This window comes from Camellia sinensis, chromosome 9, assembly GCF_055761805.1.
Source record: "Camellia sinensis isolate YWXY chromosome 9, ASM5576180v1, whole genome shotgun sequence".
Lineage (NCBI taxonomy): Eukaryota > Viridiplantae > Streptophyta > Magnoliopsida > Ericales > Theaceae > Camellia > Camellia sinensis.
Genome location: NC_138969.1, coordinates 38,581,802 through 38,593,314, shown reverse-complemented (window position 1 = coordinate 38,593,314; position 11,513 = coordinate 38,581,802). Strand labels below are relative to the sequence as shown.

The following is an 11,513-nucleotide window of genomic DNA, read 5'->3' as shown; positions in this document are numbered from 1 at the left end:
GAGCCGGGCCCTAATCGGGTCGGGCTCATCCCAGGCTGCGGGCGGGTTTCAAGCCGTCCACAGGCCGTAGGCCATTTTTACACTCCTAGTCAAATGGTTCTCAAAGAGATTGTGATTGATGGAAATAATAGGTTGACACACTACTTTACGTTGAGAATTGACAAAGATAATAGGGGCATAATATTTGGTAATTAGTGAGCGGGTTATGTGTGGCATGAGTCACGTGATAATCCTAAAGACACTAAATAATTTTGATCCAAGATTAGAGCCAAGTCCGAGCCCAGACCTAGGCCCAAACCTCCGGGTAGGTCTTGAAACCTAACCCTTCATTTTTTGGACGAAAAATGAATCTTACCAAGGGCCCATAAAAATAAAAGGGCACTCGGGTGATAAATCTATTTTTAGATTTTCTTTGTTCAATGGTCCAGAGGATAAAATATCATGTCCATAAGGACAAGCTCAAGTAAAATAATTAAAATACCCTTATATATATATATATATATATCATATTCATGGTTCCAAAACCACATTCTCTCTCTTTCCTCTACTCTCTCTATTCTCTCTCATCTTCAGCCGTCGGCGATGGCATCGACACCATCTTCGTCTCCCCCTTGAAGGTTCTGAGTTCAAAGCGTATGATGGACTTTTAGTTTGTTCAGACGATCTTGATTTTCTATTTGCTTTCATAACTTATTGCTTATTGCCCGCTGATCTCACCATTGTCGGTGGCGTAAATCTGCAAATCACCACGAACAAGGTAATATATATATGTATACATATATGGAGAGTCATTAGTTGAAATTTGTTCTTATTTGTTTGATTTCATCTACTTATCATCATCATCATCATCATCATCTATGGTGTTTAATGTATGTTTTTAGTGAATAATCACAATGTGAAACTAGAAATGATTCCAGTCAGTCGAGGTGTATAAAAAGAGTGGTGAAGACTTAGATTCATCAGATTTTCTCTTCATTTCCTCAGATCTGGCGAATCTTAGTATGGTGTTTAATATGTGGTGTTTAATATGTGCTTTTGGTGAATAATCTATGGTGTTTAATACAGATAAAAAAAAATTTGTTTGTTGTTGTTTCATTGTGTTGTTCCTCTCTCTCTCTCTCTCTCTCTCTCTCTCTCTCTCTTTAAGTTGATAGTTTTTTTAGTTCAATCCTTTATATTAGCTCAATTTCAAATGCTTGTTTGTGTCTTCTTCTTTTACAGATCTTCAATTGTAGCATCAATGCAAGTCAAACACTCTAAAACAGATAAAGATGCTTGTTTATGTCTTCTTTCATAGATCTTCAATTGTAGCATCAATGCAAGTCAAACACTTTAAAACAGATAAGGATGAGAGAGAGAGAGAAGAGAGAACAGAGATTTGAATAGATAAATCTATATATATATATATATATATTGTAATGATTTGACCACAGATCCGTGAGAGATTTGAACATATATGTTCAACATATTGTAGAAAAAAATTTATATAGATAAAAATTTAAACACAAAATTTGTACAGATAAAATTTAAACAAAAAGGTACAAAAATTGAATAAATAAAAAAATGAACAGATAGAGAGAGAAACTTACATATTTTAAACAGATAGAGAGAGAGGCGACGAAGATGGCGTCAATACCGATGATAGAAAAATATAAATTGGAAAAATCAACAAAAAAATTTGAATAGATCATCAACAAAAAGTCAAACAAATAAAAAATTTCAACAGATAAAAAATTTCAACAAATAAAAATAACTTTAACAAATAGTCAACGAAAAACCAAACATATGTACAATTGGAAACAAAATGTCCTTCAAGTAAGTAAAATGATCTCTCACCAAACTATTTCACAAAGGGTGAACTTTTCACCAATAAAAAAAATACCCTCAACCTAATGCCTTAAACACCCTCTAAATTGGATTTATCATCAATTTTCCCAAAATAAAAAGGCCAACCAACCTGAGTCAATTTAGGCCTGAGGCCCAGCCTCTATTGGCCCATTGGTTAGGTCTGTGCTGAGGTTTTAGAAATTGGTTGGGTCGATGATTTGGGCAGCTAGCCTGGCCAATTAAAAATTTGTTTTTAGGGTCTTATTAACAATTTATTTGAATACAAGAAAAAGAATTCTTTTTTAAAATAATATTTTACATTATTTTTTAAATAATATTTTTACTATTTTTAAAATAATTTTTAAACAAATTTTAATATTATACACTATTTTAAAGGTTTCCCCATTGTTCCTGGTTGAGGAAAGGACTCCCATAAGTTATTTATTTATTTTTATGATTTTTTTTTTTTTTTTTTTTGGAGGGGGAATTAAAATTTATCATTGTTATAATAGTACCTTACTCTGTAAAACTCCAAATACAAAGATAGTTATTCTTCGTCGTAATCAATCAAAACATGCATGTGTAATGTAACTTGAAAGACATTTCTAAGATTGCAGCTAAAAAATGCATCATCTTTCATTCAAAAAAACTGATAGAACTCGAGTTTTGTACCTGCCATCATCGCTGCAACTTCCAAATTTTGATTGGGTTCATATCCAGTTGGCCAAATATTTTTCCTAAATGCACAAAGGAACCAAAAAAAGTAAAACAAACCCAATTATGTTTCGTTTCATTAGATAATTCATCTTTCATTGCCTCGAAAAACAGATAAATTGCTTCTGTAAACAGTAACCTACCAAATCAGATGAACAGAGAAGAGATTTAATAACAAAATTATACCAACTTAACCAGAACACAATTTCAAAGAATTGCATCTAGAACATCCAGTCATAATATAACCAGGTACTAAAGTTGGTTATTCATAACATAATTATGTAAAAAATAATAATAAGCCAAAAATATCCACAAAAGGTAAGTTGGTTATTCATAACATAATTATGATTTCAATTCTTATTAAAAACCTTAAGGGGGTCATTAGGGTCGATCTCTGCTATGAGTGGCAGATCTATCGGTAGACTTTCCAGACTCAAGCCCACCTCCTTCAGTTTCCCAATCACTTCCTCGAAAACAATCTTGTTGCCACTTTGACTGAGATGCAAACCATCTCTGCATTTGACAATAATATGAAAAAAAATTGTCATAGAGTTCCATAGCTTGCTTTTGTGTGCTTGTATTGAACATTATTAAAAGAAATTTCATAGTGAAATTTAATCCATGATATGAGAAGAGCTTCCAATAAAAGTGGAAAAAAAGCTTAAAAAAATAAAAATTTGAAACAAGGGTAATTTGGGCATGAAAACAAATGTGTGACATAGCTTTGCTAAGGGAGTTTCTATTTACATACTACAAAGTTTATCAGTTTACACAAAATTTCGGATATCAATTAATATCACATTGGAACGAACATCCAGTTTGACACTTGATACCTAAATAATTGTCTTTTTGTTTGATAGTTGATATTCGAATGGAAAAAATGGATGTCAACTGATAAAACGAGTGGTGTGCGAATAGAAGCTCTCCTTCACCAAGTGAGTTGCAGGTTTTATATGATAGAACAGATAATCTCCAATAACCGAAAGGAATATATCAGAACAGATTAACTTATAACTGATTGGCACATTAAGTATTCTTGGATATAATACAAGAAAATCACTCACAAACTACGAAAAATTGCAAGAAAATGAAGAGAATACCTTAAATAAGCTTTTTGCCAGTCAGGAAACTGCTGCATTTTGGTCCAAAGATCCACCACTGGAATTCCACATTCTCCAGCAACAGAAACACAAGCTTTGGCATAAGCACCAGCAGCCTCATTTGTCCTCTCGGGCAACCCCAACATATTCTCAACAAAAGGATGCCTATAATGTTTTCAAAAATAACAAATTTAGTCCTTTCCCAGTTAAAAAATTGCATGATAACAAAACAATAGAATTAAAACCAACAAATGAAGTCATGTGTTTCGAAGAAGAACTTTACAAAAGGCGTCCATCTTCGTCAATTGGCGGAGGAGTGATGAGGATAATATTAGTTCCTGGCCATCGATTCTGAATCCAAATAGAGAGAAAAACATAAGCAAAGAGCCTAGTATTGAATTAAGCATTAACAACTAGATTTGGTCATGGTTATTAGAATCCCGATTTAGGTCGCACTAAGATCTTAAATTCAATAGGATCTTAAAGTGAACGTGATCTTAGTCATAAAATCGTGTAGAATCGCACTACGAACCCGATTCTATTACAATCCTGATTCTATTAAAAGAAATTCTTATTATTTATTTCTTAAATATGTATATATATATATGTGTGTGTGTATATTTATATAAGAAAAATAACTTTAAACTTTTTCTCTAAACATCTCTTCTAGTTTATATTAACATAAAAGATGCATTATATCAATTTTATCATTTTTCTTTCAGAATTTTAAATTATTTAAGATACATAATCATTATGGATAACTTTTTATTTTATTTTATATTGAAAGTAGAATCTTACGATCATCGATTCAATTCTACGATCCGATCCACAAGTCTCTCCCAACGATCCTACCTAGGATCCCAATTTTAACAACCTTGGATTTGGTTGGATCACTTCCTTGAGATTACTGCAATGGACAACTTAGTTTCAATGATTCACCTAGAAAATGTTGAGTTATAAATATATTCATGTGGTGATTTATGTGAAAATCATCGTAGTACTCATCTTATCCAAATTGATAAGAACCTATGGGATTCTAAGTGAAAACCAGCCAAACCAGGATTGCACAAAATCCAAAGCAAGCCTTTATTGATCCTTAGTCAACAACATGAACCACTCTGAAGCATCGCCATTTCAAAATAGAATATCAGACACATATGGGACACGGACATGGCATGGACACATGTTCAACATGCCGCATGGTGTGTTCATTTTTTAATAATTCTTTTCACAGAACACGTCAAGGACACACTTCAGAGCATGAGAGGATCTTAATTTAATTTTTCAAAGCATCGGCATTTCAAAATAGAATATCAGACACATGGGACACGAACACAGTGCGGACACATATTCGACTTGCCACATGGTGTGCTCATTTTTTAGTAATTTCTTTTCACAGGACACATCAAGGACACACTTCGGAGCATGAGAGGGTCTTGATTCAATTTTTCGAAGCTAATTTTGGGAGTCATAATGCAATATTTGGAAATGAAGACTAAATTTAAAAAAATATAAAATCTATAATGCAACACAGATCTGACCACCTAACCACAGTTGCGAAGTTGAGCAACATAGATAAACCATTTCAATTTACAACTCCATATCATGAGACAAGACCTAAGAAGCACGTGACACAGACACGAATGCAACACGAACACGCCGACACGTTAATTTTCAAAAAATGCAGAACACGACATGTGAGGGACACGCATGAAATATATGAATTTATTTATTTATTATATATATATATATATGTGAATATATCATTCAAAAATAATAAAAAATGGAATGTAACACTAATTCCTATAAATTTATATGGTTTTTGTTTTATTATTATATCTTAAGTTATTTTGTTCAAATTTATAATTAGTTTCACATATGTCTAACCAATAGACACGTGTATCCTCCAAGTGTCCAAAGAGTGTCTGGATTTTTAAAATAGGACATGTTTTGAAAAGTGTCGGGCACGTGTCCTAAGAGGCTCCAAAGAGTGTCGATGTCCGACACGAACATGACACGGATACGTCACCTTCTTAGAAGTGTCTGTGCTTCTTAGGACAAGACTAAATAAAAATTTATCAAGTCAACATTATGTCAATTAAATCCTGGAGTTGCATGGTCAAAGTAATTTCAGCATGCTCATTTCAACATAGTAAGAAACAAAATTTTGATAGACATGGATTTCCAATACCATTTCAGTTTGAAATTTGTCCGAGCAGAAACGTTTTCGCTTTCTGTTTACTTGGTAAAACAAATGTATGAAAATTTACAAGCAGATGTGTGAGCACTAAAGAGAAAGGTCACAAAATGTGTGTGATGTGATGCAATGTCCCTTGTAGTGTCTAACGATAATGACATTGTCCCCTCATAGTGTCTAACGATAATGACAGGAGCTAATAGCACAATGCACATCTCACAATTTAGCAACAATTTAGTGGCAAACAACGAGCAATAAATGGACCTCACAAATTAAAATTCCTTTATAATGGATCCTCCACAGACCACTTTCTTATTTATGTACGTTAATTAACAATCTAGTTCCATCTTCTGGGGATGATAGACGATACTCAATCCAAACCTAAATACTTTCAACAAAAATCTCTCCTCTCCACTCAATGCAAATAAAATATTTGAAGCCCAGATTTAGTGCTATTTATCCTTCCATTTCATGCGTACATTTTGTAGTTGATTCAACGGAGACTCTAAATGCTAGTCCATCTTGATGCATACCGAGGATTAAAAATGTATTAACATTACATATGTCTGACATGCTATTTTATTGCTGTCTTGATTAGTGCACAAGGTTACTTACCCTTCATATAGAAAAAACCTAAAGTCAATTGTGAAAGAGAACTTTTGAGCACAACAATGCTCTTGTCTACAGATTCAAAGTATATAATAATTTTAAACTAGTAATTACCATCCAATAAGATGAGAGAGTGATGAATGTTACTATCAACCAACACAGCTAATTGGTAAAAAATATAACTGACTCTGCTTAAGTGGTCTGAATCTAAACCCTCCAAATTTCAACATGTAGGACAACAAGTAGACCATTACATTGAAATCTTAACAGGATTCAGTATTAAACCATTTCAAGCTCAACAACCACATTTCAAAATTCAAAAACCAAGACAAGATTCACCAGACTGTCAACATTACTAAGTTCCACAAACATGTGTATTGAAAATTTATGCAATATATAGTTTGACAGCTCATACACACTAGCCCTATCACTAACATGAACATCCATAATAGGAATGTTTAAGCATGTGTGAAGGTAGAGTTCCACATCGGATAAAGAGTAAAAGAGATGAGTCGTAATATACATTAGATGGGCTCTCCACTTAGGCTTAAGCTTTTAAGTGAATATGAGTTACAAATAATGTATGCTGGATCTTGATATGACATTTGTGGACTCTAGAGTTTCTCCCTAATAGATTGAGCCAGTATTGTTATGCGCTTGTGGGCTCTCTAATTCTCTAACAAAGAAGTCATTATATATAAACATGATACATGTGTGCATGAATGTGCACACATACGAGCCAAAAAGAAAAGAAAAGAAAAGAAAAGCGTGAACGCAAACACACGCATGCAAACACATCGAGGATGGCAGATTTTGGCATGGACCCATAATGACAAGTGAAAAAAGAAAAACAAAAGCCTAACCTAATCTCTCATAGAGAGAGATTAAGATGGCCTAAAGAAGAGCAATACTAATCAGTATGTATTTGTTTAATTTAAAGAACTATCAACAAATCCAACTAAAGATTGAGTATCTAACAAAATAAAAAATAAAAAAATTGCTGACTCACAACCTAGTGTCACTAAGTTTTATGCATGTGATGTGATACAATCCCTAACCAACAGAGCATGACAGAACTGTGCACCCAACTCGGCATAAAATACAAATAAAATTATCAGCCTAAACAAAAACAACCGGACAGAGGATGCCCTGTCCTCCGTCTCATATCTCCTGTCTCAAATTTCTTCTGTCACATGATCAAATCCGGGGAAGACTAATCCAACGATAGAGAAGTGATTTGATAGGGGAGATTCTGAACATAAGAACCGGTTTCGCTTTGATTGGCACCAGTGCCCGTTCAAAGGATCCTCCATGGGACCACTTGTCCAATATAGTGATTAAAGTTTTTTGTGATAGATTCACTCTCACCAAACTTTGTTGACCAATTCATACTTCCACAATAGAGGAAAACTCACCTTACACACAAATGACATATATATATACAAGTGTGTCTATATATATATAGTGACATATATATTACAACTACTTGTAGGCTCCAATTCAGTTTTTAACCTTTTTTTTCCCAACTCTTCTGTGTGCAACTTGTGTACTTTTTTAATGAAATTCTGACAGTTAAACTTCCACAATCCACCAAATTTTGTTCAACAATAGAATTTATCATAGTTTAATGCCACCCCCATAATATAAAGAATAATTGAAATAAGAAATTTACAAAAATATCCTCCATTCTATTCGCATAATTTTATAAATTTAAAGAGAGATAACATAAGAAAGAAATAATAAAACGGAGAATTTAAACTATGTAGTAATATTTGATCAAGGAGGGAAATTTTTTTGTCCTTTCTTTTAACACAACAGCATAATTTGACGATTGATATATAAAAATAAAAATAAAAATAAAAAAAAGAGAGTGAGAAAAACATGTTATGCAAAACCCACATTTGTTTTTAATCACTAACAACCCAAAATTGTTAATAAATAAATAAAATTGTGGTTTAAGGCAATTCTGTTTCACAAAAACAATAAACATAAAAATCGTTATTGGTATTTTTTTTTTTTTAAAAATTGAATTTTTTTTTTTAATATTTTAATTTGTATAAAGTAGATAACACTAAAACTTTTTTTAAAAAAAAAATTACACAAAAAATAACTTTTAAGACAAAAAATCCTCTCAGAAAAAGAAAAAATCTGTAAATTCAGATACTGTTACAAAGGATGTTCACGTGTCTCTGGATCAGTTTTGTATGTGTGCGTGTATTCTTGGAGAGAGAAGGGAGGTACCTTGAGGAAGGAGACAATGGAAAAGAGGTTGTTTTTGTACTCATCAATGGGGACGTGTTGGAACTTAGAGCATCTATCTGGAAGACAAGCATCATTCGCCCCAAAGAACACCGTCACCGCCACCGGCGCCGCCGCACCACCACCACTCCCTTCCTCCGTCTCCGACGGAAACACCTTCTCCACCACCTTCAGAGCCCACCTCGTATTGTACCCACTATACCCCCTTAACACAACATCCACCTGATCATCATCATCAAAAAAAAAAAAAAAATCAATTTCAAAACATCGAAAAAAAAAACCACAAAAAACAGAGAAAACCCATTTGAAATACACATTCTATATGTACCCAATTGAAAACATCAAAAACCCACAAATAACAAAGCAAACCCAATTCAAAACAATCACAAAATACACATTCACAGATATCTACATGCACCCATTTCATAACATCAAAAACCCACAAAAAACAGAGAAAACCCAATTCAAAACAATCACAAAATACACAAATTTACAGACATCTATATATATGTGTGTGTGTGTGTGTGTGTGTGTGTGTGTGTGTGTGTGTAAGTGTATATACCGAGCGAGAGAAGTGGTGAGCAAGAGAGGAACCCCAGCCGCCATCGTCGAAGGACTCTTCAGTGATGGAGTCACCAAAGAGATAGATCTTCGGTCTCATTTTTTTTGATCTCTGATGAATTCAAATGAAATGAAATTTTTCTTGACCTTTTTGGGTTTTGAATTCGAAGTGATGTGTCTATGTTTAATAGGTGAATCCAAAGAGAAAAACTCTCCAAGTTCACGTGGGCATGCAACAAGTGAAACGCAATTTCTGTAACTATTGGCTGTTATGTTAAATACGCACTAATTGCTCTCCATTAAAGCTGCAACAAATGTATATAACAGCTCGTCGTCCGTTTAATTACAGAACGCAGAAAGAAAGCTGAATTCTAGAGAGAGAGGGGAGGAGGAGAGAGAGAGTTTTGGTTACTCCAACTTCTATGGCCTTTGGGCTCGCTCGTGTGGTGAGGCAATTATGTTTTCTCTTTCTTTAAAAATTACTTAGAATCTGAATTGACATGGTTGAGATTTAAGTGTTGCTCTATGATGTTGATGTTAGAAAATATTTGACACTTCTAACAAAATTTATATGGTTGAGATTTAAGTATTCCTTTATGATATTGATATTAGAAAATAGTACAATATTACAAATCTCCATGACGTGATTTTATTGGTTGAAAATAAAAAAAAAACAAAAAACAAATTTTTTTTTTTTTTTGTCCAATCAAGGCCTTACACGCACGATCCCCCAGCACCCCCACTGGGGGGTCGGAGGCATTTTTCTAGAAAATATTTGCTATTTCTAACAAAATTTACATGGTTGAGATTTAAGTATTGCTTTATGATATTGATGTTAGAAAATATTCGACACTTCTAACAAAGTTTTCATAACTTTGTAGTAATTTTTTTTTTTTTTTCCTCCCACCATAATCTTCTATACTTTATTTTTATAAGTTCTATTCAGCTTGTTTGGTTTCGTTTTTTCTGAAAACAGTTTTCAGAAAATTCTACCTTCTTATTTTCCGTATTTTTTTGTTTATAATGAATTTTTTTAATATTTTAAGCAATTTTTTTAATTTTTAGATATACCTAACATAAATATACTTAAAAAGTAAAAAATTTATGAAAAAAACCTTTTAAAAATTCACTAAATACCAAAAATACAAAAAAAAATACGAGAATTCAGTACATTTTTTGTATTTTTATCTATATATTAATTTTTTAAAATATTTTTTCATAAATTTTTTACTTTTTAGATACATCTAAGTAAGGTGCATCTAAAAAACTAAAAAAATGTTTAAAATTTTAAAAATATTCACTAAAAACAAAAAAATACGAAAAACAAAAAAGTCAGTTTTCAAAAAACTTAATTCAGAAAACTCAAACCAAACACACTGATTCGGAGTCATAATAATGATACAAACTATTTATCTTATAAATTTTATAGGAAAGACTATTTGCATAAAAATCACTTTTAACCTCCGTTTGGGAAGTGGGTTGGCTTTTTGGCTTTTTGACTTTTTGATTTTTTTTTTTGCTTTTTTTGTGAGAGAAGAATGTAATGATTATGACTGGGATGTGATATTTTGTTTTTTGTGGCTAAAATAACCTATTTTGTCTTTTGTGGCTAAAATAGCCAAAAAAGCCCCGTTTAGCTCTTGCCAAACGGAGCCATGATATCAATGAATAAATTAATAAGTTACTATATCAATACTATCAGACTAATATTATATGCACCTATTAATGCACTAATTAGTGTATCAATTAATGATATGACATAATTTAAGATATTTTTAGTATTTGTAATTTGTATAATGAGTGGAGTCAATAATAATATCATTATACTAATTAGTACATTAATTAATGTATGTAGTACCACTTATTATCTTAAGGTCTTATTAATATGGGTATGGCTCCTGTCTAGTCCGGGATCGGAGTGAACCGTGCTGTTGGGCCTGTGGGGGTCCATCACGGGTCCCATTTTGATAATCTAAACCGTTCAATATAGAGAAATCGTCGAGTACTATATGTTTGTAAAAAATCACGTCGATCGGATATCGATAGCTATGTGATCAAAACGATTTTTTGCCAACAGTTAATTTGTTCACCGTCCAATTTTTTTAATACGAAACTGATTTGATCATGTAACTATCGATATCCGATCAACATGATTTTTTTAAGCATATAGTACTCGACGAGTTCTACACATTTAACGGTTCAGATTATCAAAATGGGACCCGTGGTGGGCCCCAACGGGCCCAACA

General features: G+C 32.7%; 1 protein-coding gene across 2 annotated transcripts; it reads right to left on the bottom strand.

Moving 5' to 3' along the window:
- Window positions 1–526: 526 nt before the first annotated feature.
- Window positions 527–9,752, bottom strand: LOC114279655 (SGNH hydrolase-type esterase superfamily protein). 2 transcript variants are annotated; one of them, XM_028221934.2, is made up of 7 exons: window positions 9,269–9,752; window positions 8,689–8,928; window positions 3,925–3,992; window positions 3,642–3,806; window positions 2,910–3,054; window positions 2,500–2,564; window positions 527–736 (listed from the first exon to the last, which is right to left on the bottom strand). In XM_028221934.2, the coding sequence occupies exons 1-6, from the start codon at window positions 9,365–9,367 to the stop codon at window positions 2,538–2,540; spliced, it is 744 nt and encodes a 247-aa protein (XP_028077735.2). In that variant the 5' UTR covers window positions 9,368–9,752; the 3' UTR covers window positions 527–736; window positions 2,500–2,537. The 2 variants fall into 2 exon arrangements, with proteins under 2 accessions (XP_028077735.2, XP_082742711.1); XM_082886585.1 differs by having other exon boundaries at window positions 527–707.
- Between the last annotated feature and the right edge of the window lie 1,761 nt (window positions 9,753–11,513).